General features: G+C 42.5%; 1 protein-coding gene across 1 annotated transcript in view; it reads left to right on the forward strand.

The window, feature by feature from the left end:
• chn2 (chimerin 2) overlaps positions 1-19722 on the forward strand; it is a 35612-nt gene that overhangs the window by 13555 nt on the left and 2335 nt on the right. Inside the window, exons 3-11 of the mRNA XM_061240255.1 lie at positions 1070-1125; positions 1291-1322; positions 1463-1576; positions 1832-2102; positions 10387-10467; positions 14006-14090; positions 16496-16669; positions 17120-17197; positions 18656-18793. Of these exons, the coding sequence (XP_061096239.1) occupies positions 1070-1125; positions 1291-1322; positions 1463-1576; positions 1832-2102; positions 10387-10467; positions 14006-14090; positions 16496-16669; positions 17120-17197; positions 18656-18793 (1029 nt within the window). The remainder of the gene's footprint in view (positions 1-1069; positions 1126-1290; positions 1323-1462; positions 1577-1831; positions 2103-10386; positions 10468-14005; positions 14091-16495; positions 16670-17119; positions 17198-18655; positions 18794-19722) is intronic.

The raw sequence follows: 19722 nt of genomic DNA on the forward strand, positions 1-19722 counted from the left end.
ACATTTTCAACATTGCAGCTAATAAAATGAGCAAATCCAGTTTATGTAATATACCAACATATGATATGACGAGGAGAATATTTGTGCCTATGGCACGGGATATATTTGAGGAATAAAACACCACCAAGTAGCACCACCAAGTGGCTGGTAGCTGTGATAATTGTATTGGAGGAGGATTTGGCCTGATTACTACCCAGCTACCAAAGCTGGTGAGAAGGAGAAGAAGAGGAAGAAGAAGAAGAGGAAGAAGAATAAGAAGAAGAGGACGAAGAGGAAGAAGAAGAAGAGGAAGAAGAATAAGAAGAAGAGGAAGAAGAAGAAGAAAAAGGGGAAGAAGAGGAAGAAGAAGAAGAAGAAGAGGAAGAAGAAGAAGAAAAAGAGCAAGAGAACAAGAAAAAATTAATGAAAAATACTACACTGCTCATTTGGGATCAAATCATGTTGTGTGTGAAAATCCCAGGGGATCAGTAGTTTCTGAGATATTCAAACCATCCTGTCTGGCACCAACAATCATTCCACAGTCATCACATTGCTTCCCCATTCTGACATTTGGTCTGAAAAACAGCTGAACCTCCTTGTTTGTTATGTTCTTGTTTGTATTGAGCAGTGCGTTGTTGTGTTCTTGTTTGTATTGAGCAGTACATTGTTGTGTCCTTGTTTGTAATGAGCAGTGTGTTGTTGTGTCCTTGTTTGTATTGAGCAGGGCGTTGTGTCCTGGTCTGTATTGAACAGTGTATCGTTGTGTCCTTGTTTGTAATGAGCAGTGTGCTGTTGTGTCCTTGTTTGTAATGAGCAGTGTGTTGTGTCCTGGTCTGTATTGAACAGTGTATCGTTGTGTCCTTTTTTGTAATGAGCAGTGTGTTGTGTTCTTGTTTGTATTGAGCAGTGCGTTGTGTCCTGGTCTGTATTGAACAGTGTATCGTTGTGTCCTTGTTTGTAATGAGCAGTGTGTTGTTGTGTCCTTGTTTGTAATGAGCAGTGTGTTGTGTCCTGGTCTGTATTGAACAGTGTATCGTTGTGTCCTTTTTTGTAATGAGCAGTGTGTTGTGTTCTTGTTTGTATTGAACAGTGTACCAGCTGCAGCAGGAAGCACCTCGCCCCAAGAGGATGACCTGTTCTCTGGAGGTCAGTATTGAATAATTGATTATTGATCAGTGGAATATTTCACTTGAGGCCCTAGTTTCCTCTCCAGTGCAGACTTCTTGTGTGATGGGTCAGTGTGAGTTGAGATAAGTTTGAGCAATGGTTAACCCTTATCCTTCCTTCACTCCAATGAAATTTTCATTACAGATGGAGAACAGACCAAAGTATTATGGCAGAGAGTAAGTATGAGACTGTGTGATCATCCTTTGGGTTGTCATTTTCTAAACGTGTCTGTTATTGATCGTTGGTGTGATTCATTTAGTTTGTGCTGTTGTCAAGGGTCTATTTCTAACTGTTATACATGAACCTCTATGCTCAGGTTCCATGCCATGATTTCTCGTGATCAGGCAGATGAGTTGCTGGGTGGGGCTGAAGGAAGCTATCTAATTCGAGAAAGCCAAAGGCAACCAGGATCCTATACACTGGCCTTGAGGTACCATACTCTGATATACACGCTGAAGATGCACATTGAACTCTTTCCACATGTATTTCAATTGCATTTTTTTTTTACAAAGTGTTTCTGCAAGCATTGGCTCATATTTATTCTGCATATCAGAGGTCATCACTGTACAACCTTGCAGTATAGTAGTACTATTTCAGTAGTCTGCCATGCAATTTGAAATGATCATTTAGGTTTTTTCTCTATTGAGAGCTCTCACTGTCTTGTGTGGTGTGTCTCTGTCTGAAGGTTCGCAAATCAGACTCTGAACTACAGACTCTTCTATGATGGCAAGCACTTTGTCGGGGATAAGAGATTTGAGTCGATCCATGACCTGGTGACGGATGCCCTGATCACACTCTACATCGAGACCAAGGCTGCAGAGTACATCGCAAAGATGACCACCAATCCTATCTATGAACACCTGGGCTACACGTCCCTGCTGAGGGACAAGGTGACACACCGGCTGGGCCGAGGACGGCCCGAGTTCAAGAGGGTTACCTTCCAAAGGGACGAAAAGGTGAGGAGCTCTCCAGCCACACCGGTCGTATGGGAATGGTGACTTTTTCACAGTAGACAGTAGAAGGGTGAGCAGTTTCAGGGAGCAGCTGGGATGTTTGACAGAGAAGGTATCGCCAAATAAGATACTTTCCACACATCAAAGCTCTTGTCAGTGGCAAAACTGGGATTTAGTTTCAGTTTACAATATATGCAGGAGGCTGCATCTTCAGATCCTGGGTATAGAACTACAGTCACACCTTGGTGCAAGTTTATTTTACCAGAAATGTTTCTGAAATCTAGATGGTAACATTCGAAAAGTAGGCTAAGCTTATGCATCTCATTGAGCAAGTATGGTAATGATCGTAATGGTGTTATTAACTAGGAATCTGTGACGTGCGGATTAACAACATGAGAGCAGGCTCAGTCTTTAGCAGTGTGTTACTGTTAAACTAAGAGAGCAGGCTCATACTGTAGCACCAGGAATTGCAGCAGGAATGAGGGCATTGTTGGTTGTGCTGTTCCCCCTTCTCCCCTCATGTATGTGGTGGAGTACTGTGTTGGGCAGGGGGGCAGGTCAACAGCGTGGAGAAGGCCACTAATACTGCTGGGTGCAGCATTATTAGTCCTTTAAATCATATTACAATCATTTTCAGCAAGATAGTGCAGCGTAGTGGTGAAGAAACTGGGCCTGCAACAGATATTTAATCCCAGATGGGGTCAAAATCTTTGCACCCGTGAGAATAGGGAATGAGCTAGATTTAAGGAGTCCGTTTTAGTACAAATGGATACTACTGTATAATCTAAGCGGTCATCCTGCATGGCAGCATCTGTCTAGTAAATAAATAACAGTAATAAAAAAGCTGTCTCCCATGTGCAGGAGCTTAGCAATAAACTTTTACTGGCACAGCTTTCAGTGAATACTAAAGTACATGGCTCAATTAGTTTCTTCAGGCAGCACCGTAGTAAATGGAGAAAAATGAATACGATTCCCAGGATACAACAGTACATTTTGTGTGACTAACCCAGTTACAAATGCATTAGTTCTAGCATGTAATATAGAAAATCACTGAGGGCGGAAATCTTTTCATAATCTTTGACCTTACAATTCCAGTTAACAGAAGTCACATCTGCATATTACTGAAAACAATATTGGCTTTATTGACATTGAGTGTCCACAACAATAGAGAATATTCTATTGTTTTCAATTAAGCATAACATTTGATTTGGGAATTAATATGTTTGTGTTCATCAGAAACATGCCATTTTGTGATCTAACATGCTTGAGATTAAAACAAACATTTTCAGCCAATTCTTATGGGAATTTGTGTAAGGACACATTAAGTGTCTGGTTACTTGAAAAATGTTAGCTCATGTCACTGATCATGTGCTGCATCCATTGTATATACACTCAGTAAACACTTTATTTGGTATTTATTTGACCTGTTTTTAGACATCTAACACCTCTGTGTGCTCAAAGATGCATACCACTGTTGTAATGTGTGGTTATTTGGATTACTGTCACCTCCCTGTCTGGCCCTTCTCCTCTGACCTTTCTCATTAAAAAGGCATTTTGGCCCACAGAACTGCTGCTCACTGGATGTTTTTTGTTTTTCGCACCATTTTCTGCCAACTCTAGAGACTGTTGTGTGTGACAATCCTAGGAGATCAGCAGTTTCTGAAATATTCAAACCACCCGACATGGGTGATATGGCTCAGGCTGTAAGAGCAGTCGTCTAGCAGTCGGAGGGTTGCCGGTTCGATCCCCCGCCCAGGCTGTGTCAGAGGGTCCTTGAGCAAGACACCTAACCCCCAAATGCTCCTGACGAGCTGGTCGGCGCCTTGCATGGCAGCCAATCGCCGTCGGTGTGTTAGTGTGTGTATGAATGGGTGAATGAGAAGCATCAATTGTACAGCGCTTTAGATAAAGGCACTATATAAATGCCAAAATACCCTGTCTGGCACTAACAAGCATTCCCCAGTCAAAGTCACTTAGATCACATTTCTTCCCCATTCTGCCATTTGGTCTGAAAAACAGCTGAACCTCTTGAACATGTCTGCATGCTTTTATTCATTCAGTTGCTGCCACATGATAGGCTGATTAAATATTTGCATTAACAAGCTGGTGTACAGGTCTACCTTATACAGGGCTCAGTGAGTGTGAGTGTCCTTTAAGAGGCAGGAAACAGGAACAGGAAAATCCTCATGTCCTCAAGTTTCACAAAATGCGCTCTGAAATATGGGTTTTTGTCAGTCTGGTGTTGACGGCACTATTGTGATCATGTTGTGGTATTACTACATTCTAACATCAAGGTTATTCAACTGGCAGTCCATCATTGACATGCCCTTTGAACACAGAGGGGAAAAAAGATTAAGAAAATGGAGTGGCCTAGTCAAAGTGAGTTGTCTTGAACCCCATAGAGATGCTGTGACAGGACCTGTTCATGCAGTTTGTGCTTGATAACCTGCTGGTTTGCCTGAATTCAGTTTGCTGGGCTAAAATTCTACAGCAATATTAAAGGCTGATATTATTTTTTAGGAAGTGTTTGGTTGCAGTAAAGTGGCTTTGATTTTGACAAGAATCAAACATTGCATTCAACACCAAGTAAGGCAGTGACTACACGTGGAAGAATTGAGTGCCACCAGCTGTTGAAACTTGACGTCATCCATCCAGGAAACAGTTGGTTCAGAAAAGAGAAACAATAAGTGATTGTAGTTGTCTGCAATTATATAAAGGTACATTGTGAACTCAAAGATCCTGGGTTCATCCCAAAATCTAATTAAATGAGCTAACTCAGTTATAAAATACATAATACAGATAATACAGCAAACTGTAGCCTTGCCTAGCTTCAAACAAGGTCAAGTAACGATTTTAAGTTAACTCCAGCGACCAACAGATATATACTTTTATTATTATATCTTAGGGTTAATATATTCAATCCTTCCAAAATGTCTTTAATAAATAAATGTACAGACATTTTTGTATTTAATTTTAAAAAGTAACATATTACTGTAAGCAATTGGCTACTTTTTACATAAAAACTTGATCAAGGCTGTCTGAGATCAGAAGCAAGGAGCCAACCAAAGCCTGCAGAAGAACTGTGGCAAGTTCTCCAATATGCCTGGAACAACCTCTTCTATAGAACTGCTGATTGTCTTGGCTATCTCAGAGAAGTGATGCAGTTTTAACGCCGAAGGGTGGTCACAAAAAATATTGATTCGATTCAGTTTTTAACTATTCTGCCAAATGACTAAAATTTAATGTAAAATGTATAGTATGTTTATTTAGAATTAAAAAAGCAATACATTCCGCCAATTCAACTTGATGAAGGAATCTTTATAAGAATCCAAATTTATGTGGGGACAAGATTTCAAGTGATACATTAATATGTTGGGTATATTTAAAATGTTTCAATTAGAATCATTGACTGTAAAGCAATATAAGGTGTGGGGAAAAAGTTTAAATCGAGCAATTCTGGGCTTGAGCATGAAGTAGGGGACGTCTGTGGCTCAGTGACTGTAGTATCACTGACTCCCCTGGTTGAGTTCACAAATAAATATCAGAGGACAGTGTCATATCATTCAAAACAAGGATATATGCAATTTATCACAATTTTACCTCAATAACATTATATATTGACCTCACATGTGTGTTACATGTGTAATGGCTCACTATTCCCCCATTCCCATATATAAAGCCAATGTGGGTGAATTGTTTGGGGCTTCTTTTTTATTAGTTTGAAATTTGGGTCATGTCTGACCCCAGTTGGTCATTCGAGTGTGTGAAATATGTTGGTCGCTTGAGGGTTAAACTCACAACTTGGCTTTATTTTGAACTGTGTGCCAGCCTTAGCATTGCTGCCAAGTTATGCTTCAACTCTCCCTCCATAGGAATTTAATGGTTTGGCGCCATGTCGAGCATTTTGACGTTGATCTTGTGAACACTGCTTCTACAGGTGGTGCAACCAGTTATTAAGTTGAAGGGACCGATTACTTTTTCACATTGGTGATATGGTTGTTTGATAACCTTTTTCATTAAATAAATGTTGTTTAAAAATAAATTGTTTTCTGTTTACCCAGATTCCCTCTGTCACATTTGGTCTAAAGGTCTGAAACCTCAGTGTGACATATGCCATAATTGAGGAAATAAGGAAGGGGGCAACAAAAAATTCACAGCACTGTAGCAACATTGTAGTGTCAATACTGTTGTGTTTATTGTGAGTTGTGATCTGTAAGTCAGTTATGCTATGAGTGTGCATGCATGTGTGTTTGTATTTTGTTGTTATTTTTTGTGTGGTTAGTATACATCATGAACTTATTGACTTATTTTTAAAACAGTATATTTTCCAGTGGAAGATACATAATATTATTCAAAACTATTACCTCATATCCATACCTATATAAGGGTAAATATGCACTTATTAATAATAGTCCTGATTTGTTGAAACAGTAGTCCTGTCTTGTTGCTTTTTTGTACATTCCACAGGTCATAATGTGGAAAATGATTAGCGTCATTATGAAATTCTCTACAAATAACCCTACATACTCCTGAGCATAACTGTTTATAATGATACCTCTAATCTTAACCTTGCCACAGATATCCCCCTGTTTGTAAAGAATGGGCAGTTACATTTTCACTTATAATGCTTTCCTGTTCATCTACATCAAGTAGGTGCGTTGTGGTTAATGTCATGACTCTAATGTCCAAAATTTGAAATATGAACTCAGTGCACTTAGTCTAAATGTCATGTCCCTAATACGCAACATTTGGAATGCAACCATCAATGCAATTAAATTAATGTAATATTATCTCATGCTGAAAATTTATAATGTAAACCTCCATGTTTGTACACACAGTCAGATCACTCCACTTGGAGAGATTTGTGTTCATGATAGTTTCTGTAGGAATGTAAACATTTAAAGAAACTGGAACACACACACACAGACACGCACGCACTGACATGCTCTGAAATGTGTGATATTCACTGTCTTTGTGTTAGGTGCGTCATCATTCTATTTACAATTAATGGAAGCATATAATGCAGTTATGTGGGAGCTTATATAAAAATATCAACCATGCCATTTGATATTTACTGTGAGGAAATAATTTGTGTAAATGTTGCTTTTATCATCATTCAGGAGGCCAGGGAAAATGTACTTGTAATTTATTGCTCTATTGTACTGCAGCTTGAATCAGGGTCTAGATCAATGATGCATGAAAACTAAAGCCAAAAGTGATTTATCATTAAAATAAGGTAAATATCATGAGGTCACATGGCACAAACCCAGCCAGTCACATGGCAGAGCAACAGTAGCACAAAAGCTCACATATTACCGCACAAACACAACACAGTACTCTTAGTACCAACCACACAGATGCTGTAAAGCAGGAATTATCAAATCACGGTCAGAGAACTCCTTTACCTGGGAGTACAGTCTGGCCAATCAGCAGCACTAATTGTTCAGCTAATTACCTGGGAGAAAAGAAAATCAGGGCCAGATTTGGATTTGACGTCCAGATTTGATGATGGCTGCTGTAAAGTGTCAAAAACTCTTACATTAGACACTGCTGTGTCTGTTTCACCCAGACCGCATGTTTGAGCTTCTATGTGTTAAGGCTCATTATGTGGCTTTGTTATGTGTAGTACTGTAGGTATGTGTTACTGTGTGCCTTCGTGCTGTACTGTATCAGAGTAGCAGAGATTTTGGGAGCTGACTTTACCTGTTCGGCAGCCTCCCCGGCACTCTCGGTTCACACGCCTCACCCAATTTCTCAGGTCCAGTTGCCATAGCGTCCACAAGCCTGCCCTTTTCCTGGTACAACAACACCTTTGTCAAAACAGCTTTCACATTTCAGGAAGGCTTTGTGTATGATGCTGGTTACAAGCTGCGTGGGAGGAGTTCAAGGTGATATCTTTGCAAGCGAGAAGTACTTGGTGTCTTGTGTTTTGTTTTCCCATACGGTCCCGTACAATACGTCCTTCGTGTCAAATTCAATTTGTCAAAATCAAATGTTTAAACATCAGTCATGTTTCAGAGGTCATCTCTAAAAATGTGAAATGGTATTGTGAAAGGCTAATCTTTTTTTTACAACTGAGTCTTACAAAGGGCCTCAACGGAAGTCACTCAGACAGCCCAGTGCATTTTATCAATTTTATTAACAGTAATTTCCGGTCAGAATAACAGCAAAATACATGAATTCATGCAAGTAATTTTGTTTATTTCCAGTAGTCAGTTTATATCAGTAATGTTGATAATTATGAATCTATTCAGGATTTGATTGAAGCCAGATAAAAAGACAGATCATAATGTGGCACAACATAACATTTTTAGGTGATTTTAAAAAATCTTGATGTTCAAGAAAATGCTGTGTAACTGTGCGTGTGGCAGGTTCTGTGCAGAGTATCCCTGTTCCCCTGATCAGAGTGCATCCACAGACAGCAGTGCCATGCTGCCTCAGCCAGGCCCCTCAGTGCCAGCCCAGCTCTACCCTCCTGCTTTCTTATTGTATTATTCAGGGATATAAACAGCTCCAGAACACAGAAAACTGCTGAGGCCAACAGGGCTCTTTGTCCAGCTCCCTTTTGTGCCTTTCTTCCTGGTCCTTCTGTGGGACACAAGTAGCCATCTGCTCTGGGACAAAGAGCACATCCTTCTCTTACACACTTCCCTCCTCCTGATCACATTTACATCTTCTCCTCATTCCTGTCTTTCTCCTCTGAATTCCTTCAGTCGCAGAACAAGTGGGGGTCAGAGTGTTTCTTTCAGTTACCCCCATTGCCCCCCCACCCTCTCCCTGCTGAAGAAAACAGCCCAAACTCGGTTTTGAAACAGCAGGTAGCTGGTTGACCAGTTTGACCAGCTCTATACTCAACATGGTTTGACCAGTTTAAGCTATGTTTTGAAACAGGCGGTAGCTGGTATTTCACGCTGGTCATTTTACACCAGGGATAGGCAGCCATTTTACATTTCCGTCTTGATTATTCCTTTCAGAGTGAATACATCAGACTTCTAAACAGCTCAGTGATCTGGCAGCCTCTACTGTGTCCTCTTAATCATTTGATTCTGCTTCATCTATTCATGGTTGCCTCCTCACTTTATTTTCTTATCCTCCGCTCCTTGGACACTGCTTGAACTACATGACAAGCTCTCTTCTATTGCCATCAACTATAACTGAAATGATCTTCCTTTCGCTGATACTCAAGAAATACGCTCGGTAATGAACGGTTTTTGTCTCAATTTTCAGTTGAGATTAAATAAATATTATGTAATTATTTGTTTTTATGTTGGGTGAGTTAGTGTTGGTAACAATTTCATTGCTTGTGGCTTATTGCCTTCCTTTTTCTGCTTCATCGTGCCTGTCTCCTCCTATCTTGACGATCCTCTGGCTCGCGTGACATTAGGATCCTCCTGCCAATTTTCTGGGAATTTGGAGAGGAGCCACTCTGGACAGCTAGCTCATAGACCCACCAGCAGCCTCCTGCTGCCAGGAGACATGATTTATCCTCATCTGGACTGTGAAATGTGACAGGGATTAGCACACTGTGGGATTACACTCGGAGTATGGATTTGGTCTGTAAATCCCACCCCTGCCCCCCCCCCCCCCCCCCCCATGGCACCCCCTTACCCCCCTTCCCCACCCCCATTCCCCAGCAGATGGTCTGGTCATGCTGTGGGTGTGGAAGCAGAATGATTGGCGAAAGCAGGCTGGGGCTGGGGCTGGGGCTGGTCTGCTGGCTGCAGGCATTGGGCAGGAGACACTGTGGGTCCCAGGACAGCACACGCTGGAGGGAGAGAGCCTCCGAATAGAGTGCACTCTGCTTTGGAGGGGACTGAGCAGAAGTGATCCTGCTTTAGAGAGCTGCTGAGGCGTGCGGATCGACTCTGACAGCCGGGCCCACCTCGCCCCCTTCTCTCCCTCTCCCCTCCCCGCCTCTGAATGGGGGCTATTGTCTGAGGCACACTCCAGTCCCCAGGCCCTGTGTCTCTCTGCTCAGATGCACAGTCTCCCTCCTGCCGGCCATAGGCCCTCTCTCTCCACCGCCACTGCCACCGCCTCTGCCGCCCTGCCGGGCCCCCGTCAGCTCCTCCCGGCCCGCCCGCACAGCTCCACTGAGGACATGGAGGCCCTCTGGGGGCCTGACCCTCCACCTGAGGGCCAAAGCGACCGAGACCGCAACCTGGTGCTGCACCGGGCAAAGAAGGAGCGCAGGCATCAGGAGCTGCTGGCCCTGGCCCTGCGGGTCAAGCTGGGGACTACGGGGACATTGCTATGGAAACCCCTAAAACTGTTGAACCTCCCACAGATCACCTCTCCCCTGGTGAAGCGGACTGCCCTGAGAGACGGAGAGAAGCAGTGCAGCTACGAGAAGGCGCACAACTTTAAGGTGAGCTGCTGTTTGCTACTTTTCATACTGTCAGGAGTGGTAACTGTGGGAGTGTCAGTGTAGAGTACAGGGAATTCAGTGTGTATTCAGAGCCATTTTGTGGTGAATGCCTTGTGAGCACTATGTTTGCACTGAATGTGTATTATACAACCAGACTTACACTAATTGTGTTTGCTCATAATAATGTACAGTATGTTCTTAGAGCGCTGTACACAGCCACTTTGACTGTTGTGCTGTGTAAACTCTGGCGATAACTGCTGCTGTGATTGCTCTGGCCTTGTTTCTTAATTTTAGTTCTGCCTTGTTTATTTGTTTATTATGATCTCTGTTTGCCCACAAAAGGGGCTGGCTTTCCAGAAGTCCAATAAATGCATGCATTATAATAAGTCATGTGGCATACATATAAATGGAAATTGAAACAGCACGTACAAAACCAAAGCAGTGTAATCACTTTCTTAAATTGCTTCGTTTTTGTCATTGTGCCCTCATGTGAAAAGTCACATAATATTTTTATTTTGTATATTACTAATTCTCAGCATTAGTAGTACTACCTGACACAATGGGGTGACATGGCTCAGGCAGTAAGAGCAGTCGCCTGGCAGTCGGAGGGTTGCCGGTTTGATCCCCCACCCGGGCTGTGTCAAAGTGTCCCTGAGCAAGACACCTAACCCCTAAATGCTCCTGACGAGCTGGTCGGCACCTTGCATGGCAGCCAGTCGCCGTCGGTGTGTGAGTGTGTGTATGAATGGGTGAATGAGAAGCATCAATTGTACAGCGCTTTGGATAAAGGCGCTATATAAATGCCAACCATTTACCATTTTACCCAATATTTATTCAAAGTCACCAAATGAAGGATATGAGTATAAAATACAGGAATGTTTTTGGTTGAACATATTTTACAAGCATTTGTAAAACTAAAAAAAGTAATTTATAGAACTGAGTAAAGGAAACTCACTTGGTCCATCCAAAATTCTCTGAGCTTCTTTTCACATTTCACATGGTCATTGTGCACATATGCTAAAACCTGTTTCAATATAAATGTCAAATGTTGACAGTAGCAAACAGCTGAGAATGTTGCAGGCATTCCCCTACTCCAGAACAAAGACAGACTCCTGGTCCAGGACTGGGAAAGGCACCACCCATGCAAATTCTGTTGAATTCTTTTAGAATTATTTAATTGTTATTTTCCTGAGCTCATGCCAGGAGACAAAGGTTCTGGTTGACACTGCCTGCTTCACATTTCTGGTGCTTGTTGACTGCCTGAGATGATTCACACAGGCCTGCCTGTCAGCATGTACCTTGCTGCTTTCTGTAAAACACTTATTGGATGAGCCAGCTTGACCGCTCAGCTAATGCACCCACTGGTCTGACATGCCTAGGGGCACAGCATAATGACATCTCTGTCAAGGGCTCCAGCATACACGGGCTCCAGCAGACAGGAAAATGTAGCCTTCCCAAATGTGATTTCTGAGATCTGATATTGTCTTTGATTTCCATTGGCAATGATTGAATCTCTGTGTTTACATTTACCCAGTGGGGAGGCATGGTCTATGACTCACTGGTTACCTGACACAATGTACTGTTCAGTGTAAGTGTGTTTTGTGTGTCTGTCTGCGGGGGGTTGCGTGCATATGGACTTTATCTGCACAGTGCATGCTTGTGTGTTGGTATTTGTGCTATTCTGTGTGTGTGGTCGTATATTGTGAGTGTGTTTATACATGGATGTGTGCATCTGCTTGAGCATGTAGTGTGTGCATGTGTGGATGCGTGTGCGTGTGTGTGTGTGTACGTCCATGAATGCATTACATTACATTACATTAATGGCATTTGGCAGATGCTCTTATCCAGAGCGACATACAACAAAGTGCATACCCATAACCAGGGATAAGTGCTCTGAAAGACCCTAGAGGGAAGTACAATTTCAACTGCGTGCATGTGTGCGTGCAGTTAGTAACGTGAATTGAGTAATCTTTAACTTCTTCCTTCTTGACACTTGAACGCATACCTTCCATTGTTCTCAGGTTTCGGCCAGCCTTCCACTGACAATGGCTTTCAGGCTGCAGTGTTCAAGGAAAAGAAAGCTTACTGCACATCCATCAAGTGTTCTGCTTGAATTCACAATTGTTTACATTTTAGTTTTTACTGTATATGCAGTATATACATTTTTGATATGTTACCGTTATACAGATATGGACATGTACATAGGTGATTCAGCTAGCTACTCTCCTGTGTATTCCACCACGTCCTCACAGTTCATTTAAAATGACAGTCACTTCATATTAAATAATATTATTTTGATATTACATCACAAAATTAGCACAAAGCTAATTTTGTACCTATCCAGTATACCCCTGTTACTAAAAGAAGAGCTCTTGAAGTCTGAGAACTGCTGGTTTTCCACCCTGTCTTTACCTGGGTGTCAGGCTTAAAGGCAGTCTGGCCAAACGGTAGTACTAATCGTTGATTGTGACCTGGCAGAAATAAAACAGGGCCGTATTTGCTGAGGGTCAGATTTGACTATCCGTGTTTTAGAAAATCCCTCCTGGTTACAATATTAATGACAGTGATGTCAACTTTGAATGGATGTTGACAGCTGACCACTGTGTGTGTGTATGTTTACAAAGTACTGGCATATGTACGTGTGTGTGTGTGTTTGGCACAGTTTTTAAGCATAGACACATCAGCCTTTCTGCCAGACGCATTTTAAATCCTTTAATCTTGGTTGAATATAAAATTGTGTTTCATGGGGCTCCACCCTCCACACAGTTCCACTTAATCAGAGAATAATGCCCTCTCTCTGGCCTGACAGGATTCTTCGCCCATTAGTCTGATCTGCCGCTGTCATAGCACCACACTGGCTCTGCAGACAGATCTGTCTCGGTGCATTTTATATGACTGCTGTACTCATTCCATAGGGACTGCGCATCCTCCAGGAAGGCGCACACTGAACCGCACACGCACTTTATTCTGTCTTTCTCCAAAATCAAACATTTGCTGAGTTGCCCAGCTGTCAAAAGACATAGGGAGTGATTAGTTATCTACCTGGGATTTAAAATGCAGGGGTAGCATGGCCTGTCATTGATAGACGTTAAGATGAATGTAAATTTCTTTGAAATGTCCAAGGAAGAAGGCGGAGAGATGAAGAATGATATGCTTGTTCACTCGGGGAGTCCAGTGAAAGAGAAGGAAAGCCTCAGTTTTGTAATGAGGTTATGCAATACTGTAATTATCAATGAAAAAATATTGATTCCAGTGCTGTAGACTGGCAAGGGGGAGGCTATGAAGGAGGCCAGTGTTGTCATGGAGATGTGAGGTTCATGTATGAAAGAGCCCGGCTAATGCCTTTTACATGGATTAAGTACTGTGAATTAAACAATTGGTGATGGTGAATTAATGCCTGTGATGCAAAGCTGCTGTCCTGATTTACTCCAGTGTGATCATTGTGAATGAGTGAGCGAGTGAGTGAGTCAGTCAGTCAGTCAGTCTGTCAGTCAGTCAGTCTGTCTGGTCTAAATATGGGGTCCTGTTTCTCCTGCAGGTCCACACTTTCCGAGGGCCACATTGGTGTGAGTACTGTGCCAACTTCATGTGGGGGCTGATTGCCCAGGGCGTCCGCTGCTCAGGTAACACTCCCCGCTTCTCTCCAGAGAGCATTAATGTCAGAGGCGTCCCTCACTGACAGACTGTAATTCATCAGCCAGGCTTTACTGTCTCTCCGTACAGGATGCCTTTGTTCATCATACACAGAGGTGCCACATACTGTATGTGGGAACATTCACTGCACATAACAGTTCGCACTGCTGGGCAAATGTACACAGATTGAAGTTTCCCTCTTATAATGAGTTATTTATCTGGCACTTTTATCCAAAGTGACTTACAGTTGATTAGACTATGCAGGGAACAATCCCTCCTAGAACAGCTGTGAGGATCTTATCGGGGCTTGAACCACCAACTTTCCGGGTCCCAGTTATGTACCTTAGCCGCTACCTCTGGTATTAGATTATAGCCTGTGTCTATGTGATTAGTTGCAGAACACAATACAGTTGAACTGACAGAGTCAGCGTGAGTACAATGGAACACAGTTGGGTCCAAAAATGTCTAAAATGTGCCAGTACTGTACATCAGAGTCTTATGAGCATAGACATCATCAAACCAGCATAACACAGTTCAGTTTGTCAACACAGTCATCGTCAGACCAGCCTAACATAGTTCAGTTTATGAACACAGTCATCATCGGACCAGCCTAACATAGTTCAGTTTATCAGCACAGTCATCATCAGACCAGCCTAACATAGTTCAGTTTATCAACACAGTCATCGTCAGACCAGCCTAACACAGTCCAGTTTATCAGCACAGTCATCATCAGACCAGCATAACACAGTTCAGTTTGTCAGCACAGCAATCATCTGACCAGCCTAACACAGTTCAGTTTATCAGCACAGTCATCATCAGACCAGCCTAACACAGTCCAGTTTGTCAGGTACAGTGGCAACACTGCAGAGCCTGCTCTGAAACCACAAGTCAAGTGAAGAACCTGAAACTGGTCTGCGGCCTGTAAATCAGTTCTTTGAAGGAGTCTAAAATGTGGGGATATAGCATTCCTCACTGACAGCTGCGAGGAACCAGTTCTGCTCCTTCAGCTGGTATTGACTATATTTATCTGGGTTTGTGTGTTTGTGTGTGTGTTTTTGTGCGTGCATGCTGAAAATGCAAATCAGTAGGGAACACACCCTCACACATGAATATGCCATGGAAACAGCCAGTATACTCACTGTGTAATCAGCATTGCTTTTCCCTGAAAAACTCCTCTACCTCTACTACTCCAGTAGTTTACGTAACTTATCATTTAACATCAGTTGCATATCTGTGTTGGGCATCACATTGACCTAATGTTTTCTGAGAAAAGTGTATGCCTGTTTAAAAATGACGCTAGGGAAGGTTTGCAATTAAGTACTCTATGGGCCATTCCAGGCAGATGAATGTGTGCTCAATACATCCAGCCAAATGTTTTGCCTCTGTTTCATTTTCCCATCCCTGTCAGTAAAAATACACAGTTAAATCAACTTTAAATCTTGAGAAAGATTAATGCGAAAACATGGCTCCTCGGCTGCACCATTTATTCTGGATATTCTCTCACCTCATTAACATTATATTGGTCACCTGCAGATTACAAGACAAATACAGGACAAAGTGAAGCAAACTCTTCTGTGACCTTTAAGTGGTCAGGATGGCATTCAGCTTTTTATATACGCATACAGAGCGGTCTTTGTGAAGGCATTGCTGTAACTAATCACTCTGGCCTTGGGGATGAACTGATGTCACCAGACACCTCGTGCAGCTTGGGAGTTAGGATGGGACATGAAGAAAAAAACACCCTTATACCACATAAAAGCCTGCCCAAACCTTTTGCCTGTGAGGGAGAGAGAGATATCAAATCACTGAGGGATATCTCAAGACCCCCTCCCCTTCTCTCTCTCATTCTCATACCCCCCTCTCTCTTTCTCTGTTTTAAAGACTGTAGAGGATTGTAGACAGCTCTGCTTGACTGTCAGTTAGACTGAGTGATTGTGCCAGTGTCTGTGATTAATGATACTGTTGTAGCTTCAGTCATGGCGGAGTCCCGAAGGTATGCAGGCAGGCACCCCCAACCCACATTCCACTACTACAGCACCTCCTGGAGTCTCTCTTGTGTTCCCTCTCTCGCCCTCCAAGGGCAAAACCATAAGAACAGTGCCCTGCCCCCAACCCACTGCAACTGAAGCAACACAACCAGCACAGCCAACACAATCAATCACTGTGTTTCCACTCTTCAGACCAGTCGTGTCAGACTTCCTCTAATTTGCTCCTCTAATTCCTCTAATTACTATTTAAGGGCCTGTTCATGCCATTTTGTGTTTGAGTTTGAGTTGAGTTGAGTTGAGCATTTGGTGAAGAGCTGGTTTGCAGTGTTTCTGGTTGACTGTTTCTTTTCATGCCGTTCGCGACTGGGGGATGAGTGCTTATCCTGGGCTTTTTCATGCTGTTCCAGACTGTGGCTTGAATGTACACAAGCAGTGCTCCAAGCTGGTGCCCAGTGACTGCCAGCCGGACCTGCGCAGGATAAAGAAGGTCTTCAGCTGTGACCTGACTACGCTGGTCAAGGCCCACAACACACAGCGCCCTATGGTGGTGGACATGTGCATTCGTGAGATTGAGCAAAGAGGTACAGCGGAGTTCCATACATGTACATCATATACAGCAAGACCACACAGATGTACATGTACACACACACACACACACACACACACACACTGTACACATATCAGATTTGACTGGCTGCATTTAAATTCACAGCATACAAAACGCTCTTTTGTAGGGTAGAAATCTAATGAAGTCTTCCAACATATCTGCCCCAGGCATTGAATTTGTTAAAAACAAATCATGTCTTTGTTGATTTTGACGCAATACAAAGTTCATGAATGTGAATGCTGTGGAAAAAAGTAATTCCACCTCCTATCAATTATGAACTGAACTTTTGTTGTGTAAAGGCCATTTTATGGTGACAGTGGGAGCTTTGGTATCATTGTTGTGTGGAAAGGGGTGGGGGATGGGAATAGGTGTGGGTGGGTGTAAAAATATCACTCTCATGGCAAGCTGCACTGCCTGTTTGTAGGACTGCAGTCAGAGGGGCTGTACCGGGTGTCTGGATTCACCGAGCATACTGAGGATGTGAAGCTGGCCTTCGATCGAGGTGGGCATTAAGTCATCTTTTCATTTCTCTCTTCGCCATAGAAAAACAAAAAGGTGCCAAGCGCACTCTGCATTAATACTATCATACAATGTTGTGTCGCAAAAATAATATGAATAATTATATAGAAAATACACTCTCTGAGCACTTTATTAGGAGCACTTATTACTTATTCATATCTAATCAGCAAATCATGTGGCAGCAGAGCAATGCATACAATCATGCAGATACGGGTCAGGAGCTTCAGTTAATATTCACATCAACCATCAGAATGGGGAAAAAGTGTGATCTCAGTGATTTTGACCATGATTGTTGGTGCCAGAAGTGATGGTTTGAGTATTTCTGTAACTGCTGATCTCCTGGGATTTCCACACACAACAGTCTCTTGAGTTTACTCAGAATGGTGGAAAAAAACAAAAAGCGACTAGCAGTTCAGCGGACAGAAATGCCTTGTTGATGAGAGAGGTCAATGGAAAATGGCCAGACTGGCTCTAGCTGACAGAATGGCTGCAGTAACTCAGAAAGCATCTCAGAATGCACATCATGTCGAACCTTGAGGCGGATGGGCTACAACAGCAGAAGACCACGTCGGGTTCCACTTCTGTCAGCCAAGAACAGAAATCTGAGGCTACATGGGCACAGGCTTACCAAAACTAGACAGTTGGCCTGGTCTGATGAATCTCAATTTCTGCTGAGGCATGCAGATGGCATGAATCCATGGACCCAACCTGCCTTGTGTCAACAGTCCAGGCTGCTGGCGGTGGTGTAATGGTGTGGGGAATGTTTTCTTGGCACTCTTTGGGCCCATTAATACCAATCAATCTTCACTTGAATGCCACAGCTTATTTGAGTATTGTTGCTGACCATGTGTATCCCTTCATGGCCACAATGTACTCATCTTCTAATGGCTACTTCCAGCATGATAATGCATCATGTCACAAAGCAAAACTTGTCTCAAACTGGTTTCATGAACATAACAATGAGTTCAATGTTCTTCAGTGGCCTTCCCAGTCACTAGATCTGAGCAGGAGACTAAAACAGGAGATTCGCAGCATGAATGTACAGCTGACAAATCTGCAGAAATTGTGTGATGCAATCATGTCAACATGGAACAGAGGAATGTGGAATCTTTTTTGAGGCTGAATTGAGGCTGTTTTGAGAGGCCCTACACAGTATAGTTCCTAATAAAGTGCTCAGTGTGTGTATATTTATTATAATTACATTGCATACTGCAAAAGTGCATGTGAGAAGTGCTAGACAAGACTACAGAAAATATTTCAACAGCTGCTTGCCATTAGGCACTAGCACATTTCTAGAGACACACAAAACATTTCCCATTACAGAAATCCCACACACAATGTCTAATTAATTCAATTTTCCATAGTGTGCGTGTTCTTGCATGCTTGTCTGTGCTCTGGATGGTACTGATCTGTCACCTCTCATTTGTGTGTTTTCCTACAGATGGAGATAAGGCAGACATCAGTGTTACTGTGTTTGCAGACATCAACACCATCGCTGGTGCTCTCAAGCTCTACCTGCGTGACCTGCCCATTCCAGTCATCACATACGATGTGTATTCTAAGTTCATACAAGCCGCAAGTACGACATGTTAATGACAAAATGGAGTATCAAAATAAGCATAACATAACAACATAAGGAACAGGCCATTCAGCCCATTAATGCCCTTCACTAAAGTGTACCTACTGCTTAGTTTGGCTAAAAGCTAAATAGAGTCTAGCACTGTATCAAGCCTGGCCTTGAAAACCCCCAGTGTTTCTGCCTCCTCTACATGTCCTGACAAGCTATTCCACTCTTTATCCTTTGCCATTTGTACCCCCTTGTTCTGTTAGCCAAACTCACCAAGAAGAATCATGTAGAATCATGTAGTTCACTTTGTTAATCCCTTTAATTAATTTAAAAGCCTCAATCAATCTGGTTGCCCTTCTTTGAACCTTGCACAAAGATTATATATATTGTATCTCTCATTTTATAAACAAAAGAATAACAGGAGATGGAAATGTGCCTTTTCTTAATTTGCTTACCCAAAATGAGTATATGCCTAGATCTGTTCAATATATCATAAAAATTACTTTTCCCATTCTTGTAAGCTAAATAAGTCACACATAGCGGCATATTTCATTTATTTTATGGGCCTGTGTCTGTCCTGTAACACTTCAGTGTACAGACATATTGCCCAATACTTGACGAAGGTGTGACATTAAGACATTGCGAGCCAGGAGCCAATGTGTGTTTTATGCCATCCTTGCAAGCTAGCGATTGTGCTGTAGGTCCCATAATGTCATCATTTGAATCATCGCTTTCTACACCTGAGCATACTAAATGGGGATAATCCCTCTTCAGTGGTTCATACAGATAACCGGTTGAAGTTTCTGAATAATTTTCACCACTCACAATGATGCCTAGATCGAAAGAAACTGTTAATTTTATGCATGATTTTGTGTATAGACTCCACTGTGTTTACATTGGATTTAGCCGTTTCCGATTTGAGCTGTCAACAACTTGATATC

The sequence above is a fragment of the Conger conger genome, chromosome 1 (assembly GCF_963514075.1).
Source record: "Conger conger chromosome 1, fConCon1.1, whole genome shotgun sequence".
NCBI lineage: Eukaryota > Metazoa > Chordata > Actinopteri > Anguilliformes > Congridae > Conger > Conger conger.